The following is a 25,106-nucleotide window of genomic DNA, read 5'->3' as shown; positions in this document are numbered from 1 at the left end:
GGGAGCGACTGTTTTTAGCTACATTATTGTGACTCTTACTACTTAATAAAAGGGAGATTTAACAGGTGACTTGATCGACACATATGTTAATTTAAAACTTCTCCCAATTCATAGAGACAGAACATTCCCAACTTTTATTCCAGGAAGCAGCCCTAGAAATGATGCCAAAGCAAATTTACTTCCCTTAGCCTTATTAGAATTTGTTACAGTGTTATGCAGGCTGCTCCCTGTGTATAGGAATTAGGGCCCATCGGACATCTTTATATAAAATCCTTTGTGTGTGCTGAAGGAGCTAACAGTGTACCTGGGCAGAGTGCCTTCCTTGTTTGTTTGGGGCATGTATATTGAAAGGGAATGTCAGATATTATAAATAGTACCTAACCCTTGCTATAATGATTGCTGTAATCCAACTTTGTTACATATTTATTATAAAAGAATAGATTTGCCTTTTATAAAGGAACAAAGTTTTTGTTTGTAGTATTTAAGTGTACAACTACTTTCATTATAAAACCTTTCTTAGCTGATGCGTTGACTTGCTCACCACTGATACCTGCTGATGCCCAATTGGTGATCTGTGTGTCTTAAAACACAGTCTGTCATTCTACATGGTTTACATATTTCAGAGCCATTACCTGAACTAGGGACCAGATAAAGATAAACTGCTTCATTACTGATAATGTTAAATCCAATAGTCATGCAGTGCCTGTAATCTTTATTTCATTAATATAAGTAGATCATATCAGTGTTTTTAACCAGAGTGGGGAGTTATTTAGCATTGTTCATTGCTTTTAAGTTATTTTTGAACAATTTTTGCACAGGTGGTATAAATAGAACTAGAAAACAAGTCATTTGGGTGTTGGAAAACTGAATAGTACTGTAATTTAATTGATGCCAGTTGGAGAAAAAGTAGAAATTTTATTTTGATGGATAACATAGTCCTTAATTTTATTCAGTGTGGTTTCTCTTTTATTATATATAGGTTACCCTAACTTAATTCATTTGTATTATACCATATGCAATTTTGGATTCACTTCAAAGAGTATTCAGGTCAGGAACTAATCATGACATATTATTCTCTAGTAAAGTAAATTTCATGTTTCCTTCAAATGTAACTGGTATGTATTAGCACTTTCCTGATAAAAAATGACATCATTTAACACTTATGATGCTGTAAACAGTAGTAGGATGATAAACTTTCTTGGAGCATTAACTCTTGTTATCTAAATGTAAAAATTCAACATTATGCTTTGAAAATACTGAAAATGATTGGAAGAATTGGATGTTTATCAATTGTCTTACCTACACTTCATAAACTATATAGTACCTAATATGTGTACACACTCTACTGGATAATAATCATGTTTGTAAAATGGGACTGCTGTAGAACTTCATGTCATACTGTTTTTCTTGAATAGCTAAGAAGTAGAAATTTGGGGATCTCCAGCCTCTATATTAAATTTGAAGCTGTGGTAGAATATAAGGTCATGGGGGTCGGGCGCGGTGGCTCACACCTGTAATCCCAGCACTTTGGGAGGACGAGGCAGGTGGATCACAAGGTCAGGAGATCGAGACCATCCTGGCTAACACGGTGAAACCCCGTCTCTACTAAAAATACAAAAAAATTAGCTGGGCATGGTGGCAGGTGCCTATAGTCCCAGCTACTTGGGAGGCTGAGGCAGGAGAATGGCGTGAACCTGGGAGGCGGAGCTTGCAGTGAGCCGAGATTGCGCCACTGCACTCCAGCCTGGGCAACAGAGCGAGACTCCGTCTCAAAAAAAATAAAAATAAATAAGAAATAAGGTCATGGGGAAGTAGCACAAACAGAGTACGTTCTTGGACACTATTTTAGGGAATATGTCCATTTAATGATGGATAAAGAAAGGGATATCAGTGAAAGAGATTTAAGGGGCGATCAGTAAGGAAGAAACAGAATGAACCAGTGACTGGGGAACCAGGGGAGGAGATCTGTTGAAGAAGGAAGTGGCCAGCAAAGAGGATAAAACCCCAAATCAAGTTGTTATATTTCGCAATTAATAGATTAGAGAATACTTGTCAAGAATCCAGTTTAAATAGAGTGAGTGACAGAAAATGTGTTGGGCCAAAAACTAAACTGGAACTGAGGAAACAGAAACTGTGAATATGGATGAATTTTTTGAGAGCTTTGGTAATAATGAGGAAGAGAGAGAGATGTTGGCAGCTTAAGAAGAAAGCTTTGTTTGAGTAGGGCTTTTCTTAAGATACACTTGAATGCTTATGGACAGTAGCAAAAAGCTATTGGCTCAGAGATTGTTCTTTTAAATGTTTATGGGCTAACTTATGTAGTATTAAAATAGTAAAGTAAAACCTAGCTCCTTGATTTTAGTGATATTGTGAAACTTTTGTCTTTGAGTATTTTTGGGCTAAACCTCTATAACATTTCTTGAACGGAGGGTAAAACAAAAAATCTGTTTTTTTACCTGTTTTTTAGTATCATTCTGCTGAACAGTCCACATAAGCTTAATTATATTAAGAACCATTGAAGTGAAGTTGTTCGTAACATTTTTTTTTTTTTTTTTTTGCTTTTTTTTGGCTTAGTCTTTGTGCCATTTGCCGAGGTTAGACAATAAACTCCCCCCTGAAGTTACTTAACTTTTCTCTGAGCAGTAATTTACATGTGTGGTCAATAGCCTCAGTCATTTTCAAAGAGACAAGTAATGAGATATTCCTACTACTTTTAAAATTTTAACCTTAAGATGATAACTGTGATTCCATTGTATAAGAACTCTCCTTTTTCACTCTAGTTAATACAGTTTTATTGAATGTGTTTGATTTTCACTTAGAATTATTAATACTGGGTGATATTTTCATACTACATTACAGACTACTTGCAACTCTGGTGAGAATGCTATTCCCCAAGGCCATAGCTAATGATCTAGCAATGTTAAACTGAATTTAGAAATGATACTGTAAACTTATGTTTAAAAGTGTGGATGGGTGATATAGAAGATGGATATCTTTTTGGAAATAGAAGAGAGAGGGTGTGGTTGTTTACTTCTCATGGACTCTTCCCCCAATACAAATTCTTAAGCACTACAGGTAGTATTTGCTAATTGTTATTACAGGTTGAATATCCCTTATCCAAAATTCTTGAGGCCAGAAGTGTTTCAGATTTTGGATTTTTTCGGATCTTTCAGTATTTACAATATACATACCAGTTGAACATCCCTAATCAGGAAATCTAAAATGCTGCAATGAGCATTTCCTCTGGACATTATGTTGGTGCCCAAAACATTTCAGAGTTTGGAATATTTCTAATTTTGGATTTCAGATTAGGGATATTCAACCTATACTTCAGTAGTTAGCCAAAATAGAAATGTTACACCGCCCTAAAAATTCAGAATGCTGCTTCCTTTTAAAGAAGAAAGTGGATTATTTTACATCACTTCTTTTATTTTCTATATATTTCCTTCCAAAACAAAAACAGTTGACCAAAACAGATAAAATAAACTCAGAAAGATATACCAAGAATGACTTAAAGGGAGGAAGCAAATGAGTCCAATCATGTATTACATTTCAACATAAAGGGGAAGGATGGGCCTCCTCTTACTGGTATGAAAGAGGGTTCTTAGAGATGATACGCATACCCTAAGTATGTTCCCTGGACCAGCAACATCAGCATTACTCAGAAGCTTGTTAGACCCTACCTCACATCTACTGGATCAGAATTTGCCTTCCAACAAGACCCACAGGTAATTGTTTTGTACATTACATTTTAAGGAATGCTGCTTTAGTGGATCTAAGACTTTATTCTAAATCCCAGCTCACTGCTAGGTTATCCTCGGATAAGTTATTAACCATTCTGTGCTGCAGATTTATTTGTAAAATAAAATTAGTAATAGTACATCATGGGTTTTTTCTTTTAATAGGAATTAAATATAATATCTTTAAAGCACTTAGAAGTCCCCCACCTTCAAGTAGAGGTTATATTGAGCTATTCAAAGATACTCTAGTTCAGGCATCTATTCCTGGTGATAGGTGTTTAATTGTGAAATAGGTGATGATAGTATCTTATTCTTAAAAAGAGAACTCTGATGAAATCTCTGAAGAAGGGAGAGATGACAAGCATAAAAATGATAGTACTGGAAGATCAAATACTGTATATGAGGAACACTTGATGTCACCAGATTGGTTTGTGTGGGAGAAAGAAGATTGAGGGACCACTTAAACTCGGTTTACATTTCTGCTAAGAAATGAATTGTCAGGCGCCTGCAATCCCAGCTACTCGGGAGGTTGAAGCAGGAGAATCGCTTGAACCTGGGAGGCAGAGGTTGCAGTGAGCCGAGATCACACCAGTGCATTCCAGCCTGGGTGACAGAGCAAGACTCTTGCTCCAAAAAAAAAACAGAAATGAATTGTCCACACAGTAAGATAAAATAGTTCAAAGAGACAAATACAGGAATGTTGATGAAAAGAGTCAAATTCTGTAAAACATTTAAAGAGGCTTATTCTGTGCCAAATATGGGTGACCAAGGCCTGTGACACAGCCCCAGGATGTCCTGAGAACATGTGCCCAATGTGGTTGGGTTACAGCTTGATTTTATACATTTTAGGGGGACAACTTACTGACAGACATAAATCAATACATGTAAAGTGTACCAGTTGATTCAGTCTGGACAGGTGGGACAACTCAGGCTTTTGGTCATAAGTGGATTCAAGGATATTCTGATTGGCAGTTGGTTAAAAGAGTTATTATCTTAAGACCAGGAATCAATAGCAAGGAGTGTCTGGGATTGTGGAGACCAAGGTTTTTATTATGCAGGTTTTTATTATACCTCATAGGTGGCCACCCTTAGAGGCAATAGATGGCAAGTGTTTTCTATTCAGATGTTTAAAAGGTGCTAGACTTACAACTGATCTCTTCAGGAACAGAAGAACTGGAAAGGGAAGGGGATTCTCAACATAATGTAGATTCTCCCCACAAAAGACAGCTTTGCAGGACCATTTCAAAATAAGTCAAAGAAATATATTTTGGGGTAAAACACTTTGATTTTTTCAGGGCCTGGTATCTATCATATGATGCTATACTAGTGTCAGGTTGGAATTTGATATCTCATTGCTGCAAAGAGACTGCTTTACCAGTCTTAAAAATCTCTGTTTTAATGTTAATATTGGTCAATTGGGCCTGAATTCCAAAGGGATGAGGTTATAATGAAGCATGTCTGACCTCCCCTTCCCATCATGGACTGAACTTGTTTTTCAGATTTACTTTGGAATGCCCTCAGCCAAGAGCGGCCTTGCAGGAGTATGAAGAAAGAGAGGTATCATATGTATTGAAACTGATAACTCATGAAATGTTTTAATTTAATGGCAAGAATAAATCTCTTCGGTTTGAAGATGGGAAGTAGAATGACATGACTTTTTTTTTTTTTTTTTTTTTTTTTTTTAGACGAAGTCTTGCTCTGTCGCCAGGCTGGAGTGCTGTGGCGCGATCTCGGCTCACTGCAACCTGCAACTCCTTGGTTCAAGTGATTCTCCTGCCTCAGCCTCCTGACTAGCTGGGGATTACAGGCATGCGCCACCACGCCTGGCTAATTTTTGTATTTTTAGTAGAGACGGAATTTCACCATGTTGTCCAGGATGGTCTTGATCTCCTGACCTTGGGATCTGCCCGTCTTGGCCTCCCAAAGTGGTGGGATTACAGATGTGAGCCACTGCACTTTTTTTTTTTTTTTTTTTTTTTGAGACAGTCTCACTCTGTTACCCAGGCTGGAGTACAATGGCGCAATCTCAGCTCACCACAACCTCCACCTCCTGGGTTCAAGCAATTCTCCTGCCTTAGTCTCCTGAGTAACTCAGATTACAGGCGTGCACCACCATGCCCAGCTAATTTTGTATTTTTAGTAGAGATGGGGTTTTTCCATGTTGGTCAAGCTGGTCTTGAGCTTCTGACCTCAGGTGATCCGCCCACCTCAACCTCCCAAAGTGCTGGGATTACAGGCGTAAGCCTCTGCGACATGACTGTTTCTCATGGTTGAAACTGGTAGTTCCCAGCCTGATACATTTCACTATACTTCACAAAGCATTATTCACACAACTTCACTGAACAGCCTTTCAGGGTCTGGAGAGCTTAGTGTGCAGACCATTTTCCATATTCTATATTGTCAGGAATTTTCCCTTTCTGAAATTGAAAGTTTTTAAGTGTTAGTTATTGTTGTGCAGTTCACTTGATAAGGAAACTTCTTGGGGGAGAGGTATGATAGCAGCTTTTTTTCTTCTACAGTTCTAAGGTAGTTCTTGTAACTCATGAAAGGTTGAATTGCTTTAAAGGAGCCTTTCCAAATGGGGAAAATATTTCTCCTTTGGGTCCAGCTGAAACATAGATCTTTTAAACAAAAGATAAATTTTTAAGCATGTTAGAAGCAAGAGAAAATGCATGGTTTTCAACAGAAATATTTTCTCAACCTTGTCTTTAATGTCTACAGTGAATGCTTGAAAATATATATTCTCTTATTTTGTGAAAAGGAAACTATAAAAACATGAAATCAAAGTTCTGGTCCATCTGGCACATGGATAGTCTGCTGTTTAGGATGTCTGGATTTAAATAAGTGTCTTTATCTTTAAAGTTGGAAAAATAAACCTTGGGTCTCCATTGTGTAGGTAGTTTCTAAAATCCATAGGGTTTTAGATGACCTGAAAAAAAGACAGAATGTAAAGCATCTCAATTTCAAGTCTATTTCTACCAGCCCCCACCCCACCATCTTGATTTGCAATTCTGCAAGAAACAAGGTAGGGACTTAGGTAACTCTCAAGGAGCTAGTTTACTCTAATTAGCTATCTTTTCATGGCTTATGTTTTTGTTCAGGTGATCAAACAGAATGAATTACAGTCTAGAAGAGTATGAGTGGGTCACTTGAGTCTTGTTTCCCTCTTTAAGTGTCCAGGGCATTGAGTTTTCTGCTGTTTTGTGCTTTGTTACCCTCCCCAATGGATAACTGTTACCAGGAAATTGAAAAATAACATGGTCATGTACCAAATTTGCCATAAATTTTTCTTTTAATTAAATGGAAGATTTCAGACTTGTATCAGTGGATTGTACTCCTGCACAGATCACAACTTCATAAACGGGTGTAAGTATTTATGTGAAATTCTTACCTAGCTCTGTGAACCACTTGATCTTGGAATCAGTTTTTCTTTTTACAAACAATCCATTTTCAGTTGCATATTTTATCAGTGAGTACTAAACTAGATACATAATTTGGACCTCAATTTTTATATCAGAAAATGTGTACTCTTTTTTTCGAAAGGGAGAAAAGAAAATGATTGTAAGGTGAGGAATCTGACATGGTCAGAAACCATATTTAAGATGGGAAAATCTTACTAGGTTAGAAGAAATTTTAGTTTTTAATGAGTCAATATTTTAAGCATCTTCTTGGCTAGTTTAAAGGCCACGTTGTCTATCTATGGTTTGTTTCCATTCCAAACTCAAAACCAACATGAAAATTCGATAGGAGCTCCTTTGCTTTTATTTCTGTACTCATTCCTGTGACATTTTTGAAGTGCCTGCTATGTGCTGAAGAGATACCAAGATTAGTACACTATGATTTCCAGGAAAACACAGTCTGCTTCAGGTGATAGTAATATAGTCAAATAATTTTAACTTTATGGTATTTACTATGATAAAGGTGCTTAACTCTGCCTGGGAGGTCAGTGAAAGCTTGGAGGAAGAGGTGACATAAAAATTAAGTTTTAATGGACAAGTAGGAATCTAGGATTCGGGGCAGGCAAAACATTCTAGGCAGAATGTTATGCCTAGAATGATATGCCATCTTAATGTATGGTTTGTAGGCATTCAGAGTAAAGGAAGTACCTGCCATAGTGAAAACCTTTGGGCTCTGTATTTCCCCAAAAGTCTGTGAGTAATGGATTGCTTTACAGCTGGAGCCAGATGGCCTTACCTCAGATTCTTACCCGAGGATGATCCTGAATAAAACATCTCTCTCTTTTGTAAAGCTTCCCTCCCTGACAAGAAAATAGCCTAACTGTTCATCTAACAAAACAGTCGGGGGAAGATGATGGACAACAAAGTAATGTCAAATTGATGTTCTGCAAGGGTCACTAGTAGCTTCTCAACTCAGTCTTTAACTGAGGTGGCTGCTCTTCAACACTGGACACAGCTGACTTCATCTTTTTATTTATCTGTGTTATTTATCTTTTTTCTGTGCCTGTCCTTTGCTTGTTACATCGGCCTCCTTCTCGTCTCACAGTTGAAACATTCCTTTCTCTAAGAGGCTTTCCCTGGCTCCTTGACCATTTGGGTCCTTTTAGAAAGTGTTCCTACAGCACTCCATAATGTTCTTGTCATTACTCTTCATTTGTTCTTCTTTGTGTTTGATTACCTGCCATTCTTTCTCCCTAAAGGAGATAGTGTTGGTCTTGTTCATTATTGTATGTCTGGCATCTCATTCAGCCTCAGATGTTAATGTACTCATTATATTTATTATTCAATAAATATTTATTGAACACTTATGTAGGCTAAGGAATTCAGTGGTAAACAAAACAAAAATTCTTGCCCTTATAGACTTATTTGTTGAATGAAAGAATGAATGAGTGAGTGAATAAATGAACAAACAAAATCTGTACACTCCCTGGACAATTTTACCCACTCTCATGTCTTCAGCCGCCACGTATAAAGTGATTAACTCCCAAATGTCTATTTCTACTCAGACTTCTTTTCTGAATTTCAAGCCCAGGGATCCAAGTGTCCCCTCTTAGCTACCTCCACTAAACTCTCCCAAGCATTTTTAACTCTGTGTTCTAAAGTTGCACTCTCCCCAGACCTTTTCTTTTTTCTGCATTCTCTGTCTTATAAATGGAATCACACATCTCCTCATACATCTTGTCACCCAGTTCATAAGCTGACATTGCCTTAAATGTCCCTTTTTAACCCCCATCGCCTATTCTCTACCATTATTACTCCAGCTCATTCCCCTCTCATCTCTTGCTTAGACTTCTATAGGGATTTTCTAATTGGTTGCTTTGATTCTAGTCTACAGCCCTCTGATCCATCCTTTACTCTCCTACCAGAGGTATCTTTATGAAATGCAAATTAGCTGTAAGACATCAATGACTTAAATAGAGATAAAATCTAAATAGCTTAGGGTAACATTTGACATCCAGCCCCTGTTGATCTCTGTAGCCTCTTCACTCATTCTGCCCCACTCAGGACCGGTGAACCATCCATGCCATGCTTCTTTCAGTTCTCTTAATGTACATATTGATTTTTTTTTTCATTCCTTTGATCCTGGTGATTTCTCAGCCAGGGGTAATGCACATCCTACCTACCTGGTACATCTGTATACTCCTTTTCCAAAATTTGTTTTCAATGTCACATGTTCTCTGAAGCCTTTCCTAACTTCCCTCCAGTGTGGTCAAAGTGAACTACTCACCCCACCTTTTTAAAATCTTCATTGGACTCTAGTGTATAAATGTTTCTCCTGGAACATGTTATCCTTATTTGTTTAAATCTCTCCCTCTTCCTAAGCCTTGATGTCCGTTTTTAAAAAAAAAGGTATTGAATATATACTTTGTGCCCTGCACTGTGCTAACTGTTCTTCGTTTCTTTATATCATTTATATTTGCAGTTGCCCTGTGAGGTGAGGTAGATATTATCCCCAGATGAAGATGTCAGAGAAGTTACATCATTGCTAAGTACCATAGTTAAGATTTGAGCCAAGAGTGTTGGACTGACACCTAAGTCTGTGATTTTTTATTTTTATTTTTTATTTTTTGAGACGGAGTCTCTCTCTGTCACCCAGCTGTAGTGCAGTGGCGCAATCTCGGCTCACTGCAAGCTCCGCCTCCCGGGTTCACGCCATTCTCATGCCTCAGCCTCCCGTGTAGCTGAGACTACAGGCGCCCGCCACCGCACCCGGCTAGTTTTTTTTTTTTGTATTTTTAGTAGAGACGGGGTTTCACCGTGTTAGCCAGGATGGTCTCGATCTCCTGACCTCGTGATCCACCCGTCTTGGCCTCCCAAAGTGCTGGGATTACAGGCTGAATCCACAGTACTGCGTTTGTACATCTTATGCCTGTTACATTGTATTCAGAAAGCATTTGTTAAATGACTGGAAGAAAGCTTGGCAGGTCTTTTTTGCATGGCCTTTTTGCTGTCTTGTATATGCGTCTTCCTGGCTCCAAGGACAGTTCTGGTTAGTATATCATTGGATCATCTACATAATGATCAATATGTACATTAAGATCACCTGACTTAGTGACTAAGGACACGTGATTGTAGAGAACTCTTAGGAGGCTGACTTGATGCTCAAAGTTTCTGCTTCTCACATGATAACTTGTGGTAGAAGTAGGAAGACAAGAAGAGATTGAGTAGTAGTAGAAAGAGAGAAACACAACAAATGCAAACAACAAAAACCATAACAAAAAAAAGTTTTCCTGCAATGTTTTATTATGATAACTTTCAAATATATAGACAGTTGACAATATGGCATTGAAACACTATGTACCTTCTACCTAGATTTCAGTGGTTGGCATTGGCTATATCTGCTTTGCCCCCTCTCGTGTGTGTGTGTGTGTGTATATATATATAATATAAATATTTAATATTTATGTATAAATAATTGTATATAAATATATGATTATTAAATTATTATATTTGTAATATAATGTACTTAATATATATTTATATGCTATATAAATAAATATATTTATATTTATTATATATAAATATATCTATATTTATATAAAAATACACACCAGAGGGGGCAAAGCAGATATAGCCAATGCCAACAACTGAATATATGTATATAAATGTATATAGATCTATATAAATATAGAAGTATATACATATGTAATAGAAATTTATATAAATTATAAATTTACTTACAGATATAAAATTTTATAAGAGTTTATCTGCCTATTTTTCTGTGTGTCATAGGAAATGCCACTTGTCTCTGACAACTGGGATGCTTGGACTGGTACTTAGTAATCTTGATCTAATACAGAACTAAATGAAGTGGCAAGTGTCACGTGTAACTCCTAACTACCTCAGATTTGTCTCGTAAGAATGAGAACATTTTATTTTATAAACCAGATTATGATACCTGATAAAATTAGTAATAATTCCATAATATTAATTGTAATTGAGTCCATATTCTAATTTTTCTAGTTGTCCCAATAATATCTTTTCTGTTTTTCTCCCTGAACGAGGATTCAGTCATGCTTCATGGATTGCATTTGGTTGTGTCTTTGGTCTCTTAATCTAAAATAAGCCTCCTGCCCCAAACCTTTTCGCCTATGACACTGACTTTTTGAAGAGTTCAGGCCAAGTGCTTTGCAAAATCTCCCATACACTGGATTTGTCTGATTGTTTCTTACAGTATCATTTAATTTGTTCCTTTATTCCTTCTAAATTCTGTGAAGTGGAAGTTAGGTTTACAAATTTGATTAGGTTCAGATTAAAACATAAGTGATGATGCCTACTTCCTGCAATTGGACATAATTTCTGTTTTTCTACTTATTAGTGATCCTGAATTAATTTACTTTGAGTATTGACCACCAGATTGTACCGTTGAAAGATGCATTTTGTTCTTTGCTGTAAGTAATTATGACTCTTTAAGAATATCTAACTCATTAACCTTTCACCTAATGGTTTTAGTATCCTTTAATGATCCTTAACTGTATTACTTATTACATTGGGGGTTCTAAAATGGTGATTTAAAATTTTGACCATTTGTTCTAATTAGTTTGCTTTCTTCTGTAAAGAAAGACTTCACTTTTTTTTTTTTTTTTTTTTTGAGGCAGAGTTTCAGTCTTGTTGCCCAGACTCGAGTGCATTGTTGCGATCTCAGCTCACTGCAACCTCCGCCTCCTGGGTTCAAGCAATTGTCTTGCCTCAGCCTCCTGAGTAGCTGGGATTACAGGCGTCTGCCACCATGCCTGGCTAATTTTTTGTATTTTTAATAGAGATGGGGTTTCACCATGCTGGGCAGGCTGGTCTCGAACTCCTGATTTCAGGTGATCTGCCCACCTCGGCCTCCCAAAGTGCTGGGATTACAGGTGTGACTTGGCTTTTTTATCCATCCTTTCTTCTCCTTTTGCAGCATTACTACGAAGTTGTGGATTTTTATTTATTTAGTTTTCTATTAATTAGAGTGATTATTTCAGTGCTCAAATTTTCCCAAATGTGGTTAATAGGCATCCCCTTTAGGCTATCTCTTTTTTTTTTTTTTTTTTTTTGAGATGGAGTTTCTCATCACCCAGGCTGGAGAGCGATGGCATGATCTCAGCTCAGTGTAACCTCCACTTCCCGGGTTCAAGCGATTCTCCTGCCTCAGCCTGCCAAGTAGCTGGGATTACAGGCACCCACCACCACATCTGGCTGATTTTCACTGTCTTGTTTTTGTTTTTTTTTTGGGTGTGTGTGAGATGGAGTCTCGCTCTGTTGCCAGGCTGGAGTGCAGTGAGTGATCTCGGCTCACTGCAACCTCCGTCTCCCGGGTTCAAGCGATTCTCCTGCCTCAGCCTCCCGAGTAGCTGGGATGACAGGTGCCTGCCACCATACTCAACTAATTTTTGTATTTTTAGTAGAGACAGGGTTTCATCATGTTGACTAGGATGGTGTCAACATCTTGACCTCGTGATCCGCCTGCCTCGGCCTCCCAAGGTGCTGGGATTACACATGTGAGCCTCCGCACCTGGTTGCTATCTCCTACTCTTGTGACAGGCCCTCATCTATTTGTCTTTGAACACTTTCTAGCATTTTACAGCACAACAAGATGTTTGAAGTTTACTTTATACTTTCTCTACCCCGAAATGGGGTTCAACCGTTTTTCCAAGGAGTCTTGGCTCCAAAAAAGGAGAATCTTTTTTTTTTCTTTTAATTTAATGATTCACCTTTTGTCTTTTCACAGAGGCCTCTCTACATTTAGTTCTGAAAAGATTAGTTCTGTAAACATTAGTTCTGATCAAGATTACTAAGTACCAGTCCAAGCATCCCGGGTGTCAGAGACAAGGGTGAGGTGAAGTGGTGGGGGTGAACGCTGGTAGGCCAGGGGAATTATTTCAGTTAAAATAATCTTTCTTTACTTTGGCAGCCTCCTAGTAGTATATCCTATCTCCAGCCCTTCCACTCTCCACTTGTGATTTGTCTCTCACACAGTTTTTATTCTTTAACTCATCCCCTTATTCATTCTGCTCTTATCATTACTTTTACTTATCTATCTAATGCATTTTAGTGTTAAGATTTTAAGCTTTACCAAATGATTATTTTCCACAGCCATTTCAGCTAATTAATTTGATGGTTAGGTTTTGATGTAATCTTGCTTAATACTAATTTATATTTATTTATTTATTTGTGTTACCTAATGAAGACTTATTTCTTCGAAGAGGTTGCAATGACTGCTGTGTCTTCCACTTCTTAAACAGTGGTTAGGCAGACTAAAGAGTTTTAAATTCATGTCATGGTTTGGTGTACACTTTCCCTTAAGTTTGGTTTTCAACATCTAGTTCATTCTTTTCTGTCATTCGGCCAGGATGGAGTTAAATATGTCTTCTTTTTCACTGTACCCCCCAGATCATCAAGAAGGCATTTTGTCCACATTTTCCTAACATAAATCTTTCTCTCCAGATGGAGGATTGAAGTCTCATTGTGCTAGGGAGGAAGGAGAGGTGGGGGAGGGTGCATTTTGAAATCTGCTATATCAAGAAAGACATTAAAAATTGATAAAGGCAGGACTACCTGTTTTCATATTCTCCCACATAGCATGCGTGTAAATGAATTTGCCTGTAATTTGTTTCAAATGCTGACATTTTACTCCTAAGCTATATAATTGTGCTTGATTTTTCCAGAGTAAAATTCATGTTCTGTGACCAGACTAATATGTTCACCTACTATAAAAATTACTGCCTATGGTAACAGCAAGAATAAAAATCTCCTTTTATATACATAATAGCTGGCAGAGACTCCTGGGACCACCACAAATCATTCCTATCTTTTAGAGCTTGCTTTCCATGGAAATGTAAAACCAGCCTAGTCTAATGTACATTGACTCTGAAAACCTATTTAGACTACCATTTATACTATTGTTATTTAAGATGCCAAGGATTCAACAAGCTCTTCTAATTACTGTATTATCTAAGCTTAGTAACCTATCCTTTCCCTGTGAACCAGCTCCTCTTCTATCATCTACCTCTGGCTCCTTTTTTGTTAAAGGTTAATAATGAGAACAGTGAAGCAATTAGTTATTTATGCAGTCATGATTGGCAAAAGTTATTAGCACAAGAATCTGCCCAGAAGCAATGGTTAGGTTATGAAAATGTTAAGAAATACTGAAACCAGACACCATTTTGACTTTTAAAAAATAATATTTCGACCCTTAATCATGATGACCTGTTGTAAAAGTATTTATACAGAATAAATCTCATTGGATAGTAATTCTTATATTAACAGCATACATAAGTAAGTGTTAAGGGGAGATTTGAAAATGTACTGAAGGGACAAAGAGCCTGGGGAGGAAATTACCACAAAGAAAAATAAGGAACAGAACTCTCTCTTGAGTAGAACTATTTGTCTCCCAGGCACTGGTCTACAAAGTTAGCTGACATTTTCTGATTTAGTATTTTCATCTTGAACACTTGGCAAGTTTTACGAATTGTGAGAGAGGGTACCCCAGGTTAAATTGCCATGTTCTTTATACCAAATTATAAAATTATAAAAAATGTAGGGAGATATGGGTTCAGAATATTTCCCGCTGATGGTTTTATTAATGAAATATTGACTTAACTGAAAAACTTAACAAAAAATATCAAATTATACTCTCTTTAATACAGTTAGGAACTTTCTGTGTAAATTGGCAGTACTCTTATCAGAACAGTGTTACTATTTGTACCCCATACTGATTTTTTCAAATAATAACTTTATTGTGTATAATTCATGTAAAATAAAATTAACTCTTTTGACCTATATAATTAAATGGTTTTGAGTATATTCCAAAAATGTGCAAACACAACTACTTTGTAATTCCTGAACGTATTTATTACCTTTCCACCAAAATTCATACCTGTTTGCAGTTGCTCTCCATTTCTTCTCCCCTAACCCTTAGCAACCACTAATCTATTTCTGTCTGTATATATTTGCCTGTTCTGAACATTTTATACAAATGAAATCATGCAATATATGGCCTTTTGTGTCTGGCTTCTTTTACTTAGCATAATATTTTCAAGGATCATCCATGTTGTAGCTTGTAGCGGTACTTCATTGCTTTTTGATGGCTGAATAATATTCCATTTATAAATATTCCACATTTTGTTTATTTATCCATGGACATTGAGATTGTTTTTACTTTTCTACTATAGGAATAATGCCATGTTGAATATGTATATACAAGTTTTTGTGTGGACATATGTTCTTTAAAAAGTTGTCTTTGCTTATATATTTAATATTCTTCAGGACATATTTTCACTTCTCTTGAGTATATACCTAGGAGTAGAATTGCTGGGTCATATGTCAAAAAAATCTCTAACATTGTGAAACAGCTAACTTATTTTCCAAAGTGGCAGCACAGTCTTATGTTCCCGTTAGTTATTTAGGAGGGTTCCAGTTTCTTCATGTCCTTGTCAGTGCTTGTTAGTCTTTTTGGTTATGGTCATCTTAGTGAATGCAAAATGGTATCCCAGTGTGTTTTTTATTTACTTTTCCCTAATGGCTATGTTGAGTATCTCTTCTTATGCTTCTTGGCCATTTGCATATTTTGTTTTGGGAAATGTCTATTCAAAGCCTTTGCCCACGTTTAAATTGTACTCATTATCTTTTTATTGTTTAGTTTTACAAGGTGTTTATATATTCTGAACACAAATTCTTTACCGTATCGTTTCCAAATATTTTCACTCACTCAGGGGGTTGTTTTTTTCAATTTTTAAATAATGCCCTTTGAAGCACAGTCATTTTACATTTTGAAGGCCAATTTATCTAATTTTTTTAAAATTTGATTACTTGTGCTTTTAAGTGATCATCACCTAATCCAAGGTCACAAAGATGTACTTTTGTATTTTCTGCTAAGAGTTTTATAGTTTTAACTCTTATGTTTAGATCAATGATACATTTTCAGCTTGTTTTGTTTTTTTTAATATGGTGTGAGGTAAGAGTTCCTTTGCATGTATCTACATTTGTTTTTATTCAAATTTAAAGAATCAAGGAATAAATTTGTTTTCAAATGGGATGTTCTTTGCTACTCTTTTTGTGAAGTATTGCTTTATCATTTTGGGGGAGGAATACATGTAACTTTTATCTGAAGACTGTATACTTATGACTGTCTCACCAAATATGATTGCATTTTTGGTTCTGTTTTGTTTATTGGGATATGAAAAGCAGCATTGATGGATGCAGTTTGAATCAATTTTTTGGTTTTTTCACCTTAATTTGCAACCTCACCTCTTCAGCTACAGTATAGAGAATGCCAAGAACTTCTAAGCCTGTATCAGAAGTATTTGTCAGAACAACAAGAGAAGCTCACCATGTCTCTCTCAGAACTTGGTGCTGCTAGAATGCAGGAACAGCAGGTAAGCATCTTTAATTTTACTTTTCTTGTCTTCAGTGGATCAGCAAGGTGTCAGAAGAGCCATTTGCTTTTTATGTTAATTTCCTCACAGTATATAATATTGTTTTAAAACATGTAGCTACTGCATGTGATTGAGTTGATGTCTTTCCCTCCCCCTTTCCTTTCTCCTCCTGTTCCTGGGACCAAAGGTAAGGAATGATTACTTGAAGAAGTCTGTGTGGGTCAGTGGGGAAGCTTCTGGTTGGATGAAAGCACAGCCAGAAGGGTAAAGAAAACACTGCTCTGTTACTTAATGAAGAAGATAAGGTGGGCTGTTTGTTACTCATTGTCCTTATGGAAATCACAAATAAGCCTTTCTTAATTCTTGTTTATTTTTTAGAATAATGAAAGTTAATTGTGGACTTATAAAAACTTTAATTGGAGAATATTAGGATATTTTGCATATGCTTGCATACATGTACTGATCATGTAAGTATATAGGAGAGTGTTTATATAAACATTTATATACATATCGCCAAATGGTATGTATTATATAATTAAATGAATGCTCAGAACCCTATCAGATGTGATTGAAATAAGCCCTAAAGACCCACTTCTGGTTAGGGGATTCCCTTTCCTAGCGAAGGGAAGCCATGACAGACTGTACCTGGAAAAACGGGACACTCTGCCCAAATACTGGGCTTTTCCCCACGGTCTTAGCAACCAGCAGACCAGGAGATTCTCTCCCGTGTCTGGCTCGGCGGGTCCCACTCCCACAGAGCCTTGCTCACTGCTAGCGCAGCAGTCTGAGGTCAACCTGCGAGGCTGCAGCCTGGCAGAAGGAGGGGCGTCCACCATTGCTGAGGCTTCAGTAGGTAAACAAAGTGGCCGGGAAACTCGAACTGGCCAGAGCCCACTGCAGCTCAGCAAGGCCTACTGCCTCTACAGACTCCACCTCTGTGGGCAGGGCATTGCTGAACAAAAGGCAGCAGAAACTTCTGCAGACTTAAACGTCCCTATCTGACAGCTCTGAAGAGAGCACTGGTTCTCCCAGCACAGCATTTGAGCTCTGAGAACGGACAGACTGCCTCCTCAAGTGTGTCCCTGACCACCGTGTAGCATGAATAGGAGACACCTCCCAGTAGGGGCCAACAGACACCTCATACAGGCAGGTGCCCCTGTGGGACGAAGCTTCCTGAGGAAGGACCAGAAACCAATATTTGCTGTTCTGCAGCCTCCACTGGTGAGATACCCAGGCAAACAGGGTCTGGAGTGGACCTCCAGCAAACTCCAACAGACCTGCAGCTGAGGGACCTGACTGTTAGAAGGAAAACTAACAAACAGAAAGGAATAGCATCAACATCAACAAGAAGGACATCTACACTAAAACCACATCTCTAGGTCACCAACATCAAAGACCAAAGGTAGATAAAACCACAAAGGTGGGGAGAAACCAGAGCAGAAAAGCTGAAAATTCTAAAAACCAGAGTGCCCCTTCTCCTCCAAGGATTACAGCTCCTCGCCAGCAATGGAACATAGCTGGACAGAGAATGACTTTGAAGAGTTGACAGAAGTAGGTTTCAGAAGGTCCATAATAACACACTTCTTTGAGCTAAAGGAGGATGTTCTAACCCATTGCAAGGAAGCTAAAAACCTTGAAAAAAGTTAGATGAATGGCTAACTAGAATAAACACTGTAGAGAAGACCTTAAATGACCTGATGGAGCTGAAAACCATGGCACAAAAACCTTGTGATGCATGCACAAGCTTCAATAGCTGATTTGATCCAGTGGAAGAAAGGATATCAGTGATTGAAGATCAAATTAATGAAATAAAGCGAGAAGACAAGATAAGAGAAGAAAAGAGTAAAAAGAAATGAACAAAGCCTCCAAGAAATATGGGGCTATGTGAAAAGTTTGATTGGTGTACCTGAAAGTGATGGGGAGAATGGAACCAAGTTGGAACACACTCTTCAGGATATTATCCAGGAGAACTTTCCCAACCTAGCAAGACAGGCCAACATTCAAATTCAGGAAATACAGAGAACACCACAAAGATACTCCTCGAGAAGAGCAACCCCAATACACATAATTGTCAGATTCACCAAGGTTGAAATGAAGGAAAAAATATTAAGGGCAGCCAGAGAGAAAGGTTGGGGTACCCACAAAGGGGGGAAGCTCATCAGACTAACAGCAGATCCCTTGACAGAAACCCTACAAGCCAGAAAACAGTGGGGGCCAATATTCAACATTCTTAAAGAAAATAATTTTTAACCCAGAATTTCATATCCAGCCAAACTAAGCTTCATAAGTGAAGGGAAATAAAATCATTTACAGACAAGTAAATGCTGAGAGACTTTGTCACCACCAGGCCTGCCTTACAAGAACTCCTGAAGGGACCACTAAACATGTAAAGGAGCAACTAGTACCAGCCACTGTAAAAACATGCCCAATTATAAAGACCATCAGTGCTATGAAGAAACTGCATCAATTAACGGGAAAAATAACCAGCTAACATCATAATGACAGGATCAAATTCACACATAACAATATTACCCTTAAATGTAAATGGGCTTAATACCCCAATTAAAAGACACAGACTGGCAAATTGGATAGAGAGTCAAGATCTGTCAGTGTGCTCTATTCAGGAGACCCATCTCATGTGCAGAGCATAGGCTGAAAATAAAGGGCTGGAGGAAGATCTACCAAGCAATTGGGAAAAAAAAAAAAAAAAAAGCAGAGGTTGCAATCCTAGTCTGTGATGAAACAGACTTTAAACCAACAAAGATCAAAAGAGACAAAGAAGGCCATTACATAATGGTAAAGGGATCATTTCAACAAGAAAAGCTAACTATCCTAAATATATATGCACCCAATACAGGAGCACCCAGATTCATAAAGCAAGTCCTTAAAGACCTACAAAGGGACTTAGAGTCCCATACAGTAATAATGGGAGAATTTAACACCCCACTGTCAATATTAGACAGATCAACGAGACAGAAGATTAACAAGGATATCCAGGAATTGAACTCAACTCTGCATCAAGTGGACCTCATAGACATCTACAGAACTCTCCACCCCAAATCAACAGAATATACATTCTTCTCAGCACCACATCGCGCTTATTCTGAAATTAACCACATAATTGAAAATAAAGGACTCCTCAGCAAATGTAAAAGAACAGAAATCACAACAAACTGTCTCTCAGACAACAGTGCAATCAAATTAGAACTCAGGGTTAAGAAACTAACTGAAAACCATACAACTACATGGAAACTGAACAACCTGCTCCTGAATGACTACTGGGTAAATGACGAAATGAAGGCAGAAATAAATATGTTCTTTTAAACCGATGGTAACAAACACACAATGTACCAGAATCTCTGGGACACATTTAAAGCAGTGTGTAGAGGGAAATTTATAGCACTAATTGCCCACAAGAGAAAGCAGGAAAGATCTAAAATCGACACCCTAACTTGACAATTAAAAGAACTAGAGAAGCAAGAGCAAACAAATTCAAAAGCTAGCAGAAGGCAAGAAATAACTAAGATCAGAGTAGAACTGAAGGAGATAGAGGCTCAAAAAACCCTTCAAAAAATCAATAAATCCAGGAGCTGATTTTTTGAAAAGATCAACAAAATTGAAATAGCCAAAGTATAAATGGTTTGTTTGTATTTTGATCTGAAATATTTTCTTTTGTTCTGTTTTCTTAAAACATAGCTGATATAAAGAGGCAGAGGAAGGTGGCAGCTATTTTTGATTGTTTATGTGAAGTTTCCCTGCTACACTGAAAACAAGTCAGGCAGTTTTTAAGATGGCTTTTGCCTACTGCTTTTCAGGGGGTAAGAGAAAATGGTAGTTGGAAGATCAGATTTCAGACCTTCTGTTTTACGTTTCTACTTACTGCTCCTTCATGACATAGATGTGTGACGAGGGCACAAAATGGAAGGCCAATCCATTTGACAAGGATATGGGAGGTGAGATGGAGGAATCTTTCGTTTACCAGTGTTAATAGTCTTATCGTAAGGATACAGAGCTGATAGTGAAGATATAGTCACCAGGGGGTCCTAAAGACATCTAGAGGAGACCTTTTTCTATTTACTTTGAAACTGGAGGAAAATAAAACTTTCTTAGGTGTTATTGATTTGTATTTAAGCTAGTGATTTCTTGGAGGTTTTGCCCAATAAGTCTATTTCCTTGCAGTAAGGGCATCATTGTGAAAACTGTAAACCTCAGTGATGTCACTGACCTAATTCTCTTCCCACCTCCCACTTATCTTGTCATGAAGTTACATGTTCTATTTATGTACTTGCAAATAGACTGTGCCCATCTCTGTAGTGTCACCTTTTTTGTTATTTTGTAATCGTTGTTACATCATTCATCTATCACCCTTATCAGCTTTTTTGAAAACAGGCATCTTGTTGCATTGGTTTTTGTACACTCGGAGCCTAACAAAGGTCTTGGCTTAAGAAATACTAATTTTTCATTAATTTGTATTTAACAAACATTTATGTAGTACGTACTACTTGTTAATACTTGTTAAATCATTTAATCCTAACTCAATGAAATAAAGTAGGTTATTATCTCTGTTTTATGCCTCTCCCAGAGGCAGAATGAATGAATCGGCTAGGTCATACAGCTAACAGGTTGGCAAAGCCAAGATATGAACCAAGCCAATCTGGCACTATAGTTTGTGAAGAAGGAAAGACAAGAAAAATTTGAGATAACTAAAATTGTTAAAATTTGGCTTAGGTATTCTTGTTTCTATAACTAACTCTCCTTGGCTCTTAATCTGACATACAGATTTTTAAACTCTAGAGCACAAATATGCTAGAGAGATGGTGGGAAACTGTTTTCTTTCCTTGTAAGGAGCCACAGTGTCAGATAAAACATAAAATTTTATTCTTAAAATTTTAAAAATTTTACCTTCAGATTTTATGATGGCGATGGCAGCAGATCCTTTTTCATGAGGCATTTATTTGACTTTGAGAGACTTGTTCTGTTTTTTCTTCGTATTGGTTACTCTCTCGCATATTATGGTTTTGCTTGTAGTCTATTAAATCCACAGTTCTCCAGAAGAATGCCCTAGCTTATGATTTTTGTTTTTGACATCTGCCATTTCCTTGAAAAGAAGTTGGCTTTATTTACAAGGTGATTTTTTTTCTTGTTTTCTCCCCATCCTCTTTCTCTTTTTCTTAAAGATAACTGCATTCTACATTTCTTTTGTAATTTATTCAGCGTTATAAGTTCTTCATAGTGGGTTCTAGAGAGGTTCTTCACTTGTTCTATTCAAGTTGTAGTATTTATTTGATGTGTGTGTATTACCCCATTATCTTAATAGTACAATCCTATAGTACTTATAGCTATAGTACTTATAGCTATAGTACAATCCTGGTCTTGAACATGGTAGGGTCTAATAACCATAGTTTTGGTCAATGTACATTTTATAATATAGCCTTTTCTTGTTATAGGAGAGTGTTACTCTTTTTTAAATCTAAACTTAGTGTTACTTCACGTATAATGCTCATAACTTCCATTTTTGTCTTATTTGTAGCCTATACCATTTTACAAAAGTTGTCATATTTCCTCAGTACTCTTTGTAATAAGATAAAGCCTAGGCAGCATTTTGAATAGCTTCTCCTACTCCAGTTTGAAAATGTTGGTAGGTAAGCCTATTTTACCATTGTTATTAACTCTGCATTACTTTGTCAGGTAGATATAAAGTAGCTTTATAATTTTCTTGGAATTTCTTTTTTTTCCTTAAAATTGGTAAAATGATTACTTTTTAACCATGGGCAATGGATATTGTATTTCAGTTCCTCTGATCTGGTAAAAGGCTTGTTAGAGAAACTTCTTTATTTTCCCTGTGATTACTTGTTCCATATTTCTTAGTAGGTCTGGGTCACAGACAGGTCAAGAATCTGAAATTTACTAAAGATGGATCATTGCTTAGTACAAATTTAATGTCTATTGATGGTTGTTATCACTATCGTCTCTATAGTGTTATTAAAAGGCGATCAGAAGTTCGAAACCAGCCTGGTCAACATGATGAAACCCTGTCTCTAATAAAAATACAAAAAAAAAAAAAAAGAGAGAGAATTAGCCAGGCATGGTGGTGTGTGCCACCATACCCGGCTCATTTTTGTATTTTTAGTAGAGATGATGTTTCACCATGTTGGTCAGGCTTGTCTCACATTCCTGACCTCAGGTGATCCACCCACCTTGGCCTCCCAAAGTACTGAGATTATAGGCATGAGCCACCATGCCTGGCCGGAAAAAAAAAAAAAAAGTTTTATAGTACTTACGGGCACACAGTCTTATGACTGCTTCCTATTCTGTGACTACTTTCGTATATTCTTTTAGTTAAAATTTTACCTAATTTTATTTTGTTCTTTTTAATGTGTATTTAATGTGTAATATGTGTCTTAATTCTATCTAATACTATGCTATCTTCAACTTATAAGCCTAGATTTTATTGACAATCCAGAAGCATCATCATACTTCTAATTGACAAAAAAAAAAAAAAAAAGAGTATGTGAAGCTCTTTATACTATTAAACTTCTCACAGACTAAAAGGTCTGTAGGTAAAACAAGAATTGTTCCTTGCTAGGCCTGCCATGGTAAACAAAAACCAACAAACAAAGAAAAAACAAGAATAGGAATAACAGCAGACTTCTTATCAGAAACAATGCAGGAAAAGGCAGTACAACAGCTTATTCAAAGAGCTAAGGGAAAAGGAAACTGTGACAAGCAAAACTATTCTTCAAAACTTAAGGTGATTTAAAGGCATTTCAGCATTAACAAAGACTAAGAGTACTAGTTTACCTGCCTTACAATAAATACTAATAGAAGTCTGTTTATATGAAAGGAAAATGACATGAAGCAGTAACTCAAATCCACACAAAGAAATAAAAAGCACCAGTTAAGATATGTATTTCCCTTTTCTTAAACAATTTTATACACCTGAATAAAACAATAATAATCCTGTATTGAGCTTATAAGATATAAAGATTGTGTGTGTGTGTGTGTGTGTGTACATGTGTGCATACATTTGCACAAGGGAGACAAGAAGGGAGGGAGCTATATTAGAGTGAATCTTCCGTATACTCCTGGAATTAAGTTAGTGGAAAGGAAGTAAAACCATCTTTATTCATAAAAAACATGATACTGTATATAGAGAATCGTAAAAAATCCACAAAAAATGGTGATGGAATCAATAAATGAGTTCAGCGAGGATGCAGGATATAAGATCAATATATAAAAATCAGTTTTATTTCTGTTGATTACCAATGAACAATTAAAATACGGATATACTTAACAGAAGAAGTGCGAGACTTTAACACTGAAGACATTAAAACATGACTGATAGAAACTAAAGAACATCTAAATAGATGGAAATGGGTTCCATGGTCATGGATTGGCCATTTTCCCCAAATTGATCTACAGATTTGTTGCAATCCTGATCAGAATGCCAGCAGATTTTGATAATTCCTTTTTTGTAAAAACTGGTAAAACAGTCTTAAAATTTATATGGAAATGCAAAGGAGTAAGAAAAGCCAAAACAATTTTGAGAACGATGAGAAGAGTGGAGGATTAATCTTTTCGGTTTCAAAATTTGTTCTAAAGCTATGGTATAGTAGGTAGAATTTTAAGATGGCTCACATGACCTTGGCCCCAGGCAAAATGGTTTCACTCTTGTGACTATGTTATGTTATATATTTAAAAAGATTATCTGGGTAGGCCCAATATAATAAATGAGAAAAACAGAGAGTTTTCTTTAGCTGAGAGTGAAGATGAAATCAGAGAGATTTGAAACATGGAAAGGATTCATCTCACCACTTCTAGCTTTAAAGATGAATGGGGCTCAAAGCTGAGGATTCTTCATGGCTAACAGCAAGAAAATGAAGATTTAAGTCCTACAACCACAAGGAGCTACATTCTGTCAGCAACCTGAATGAGCTTGGAATCAGTTTCCTCCTCAGATATTCCAAATTAGATCACAGCTCAGCCGACAACCTGGATTCAGTCTTGTGAGAAACTAAACGTAGAACCTAGTCGAGTTGGTCTGGCCTTTTGACCTACATAACTGTGAGTTAGTGAATTTGGGTTATTTTAAGCTGTTGCATTTATGGTAACTTTTTTTGGAAAAATAGAGAAAGAATATACACAGAGGGCTCCAAGATGGCCAACTAGACCCAGGCAGGAGGAACATTTCCCACCAAAGGACTGGGACATCAGGAAAACTGGTACACTCCTAGCAGATCTTCAGAAGGAAGGTATTGAGAGCGGGCAGAAGGAAGAAACAGATGCTGGGCTGAAAGGGGAGGAAGCTGGGAACCCTGCACAGGGCTACTGCACACTGGGACTTGTTCATGGCCTTCAGTGACTCCTGTGGAGTGGGTGAGTTGAACAAGCAAGGAACAACTCACTCTCTTCATGGGCATCTGGAATCCCAGAAATAAGACAGTCACACAACAGTAAAAAAAAAAAAAAAAAAAAAAAATGAAAAGGAATGAACAAAATCTTCAAGAAATATGGGATTATGTAAAGAGATCAAATCTATGACTCATTGGCATCTT

At 37.0% G+C, this 25,106-nt stretch overlaps 1 protein-coding gene across 3 annotated transcripts in view; it reads left to right on the top strand.

The window, feature by feature from the left end:
- The window catches only part of KIAA1328 (KIAA1328 ortholog), a 396,284-nt gene that overhangs the window by 114,872 nt on the left and 256,306 nt on the right, over positions 1 to 25,106 (top strand). For all 3 annotated transcript variants that reach the window (XM_011986135.1, XM_011986134.1, XM_011986133.1), the window contains one exon: positions 16,424 to 16,551. In XM_011986135.1, the coding sequence (XP_011841525.1) occupies positions 16,424 to 16,551 (128 nt within the window). The remainder of the gene's footprint in view (positions 1 to 16,423; positions 16,552 to 25,106) is intronic.

The sequence above is a fragment of the Mandrillus leucophaeus genome, unplaced genomic scaffold (assembly GCF_000951045.1).
Source record: "Mandrillus leucophaeus isolate KB7577 unplaced genomic scaffold, Mleu.le_1.0 Scaffold294, whole genome shotgun sequence".
NCBI classification, from domain to species: Eukaryota; Metazoa; Chordata; class Mammalia; order Primates; family Cercopithecidae; genus Mandrillus; species Mandrillus leucophaeus.
This window is presented reverse-complemented; position numbering and strand designations above follow the sequence as displayed.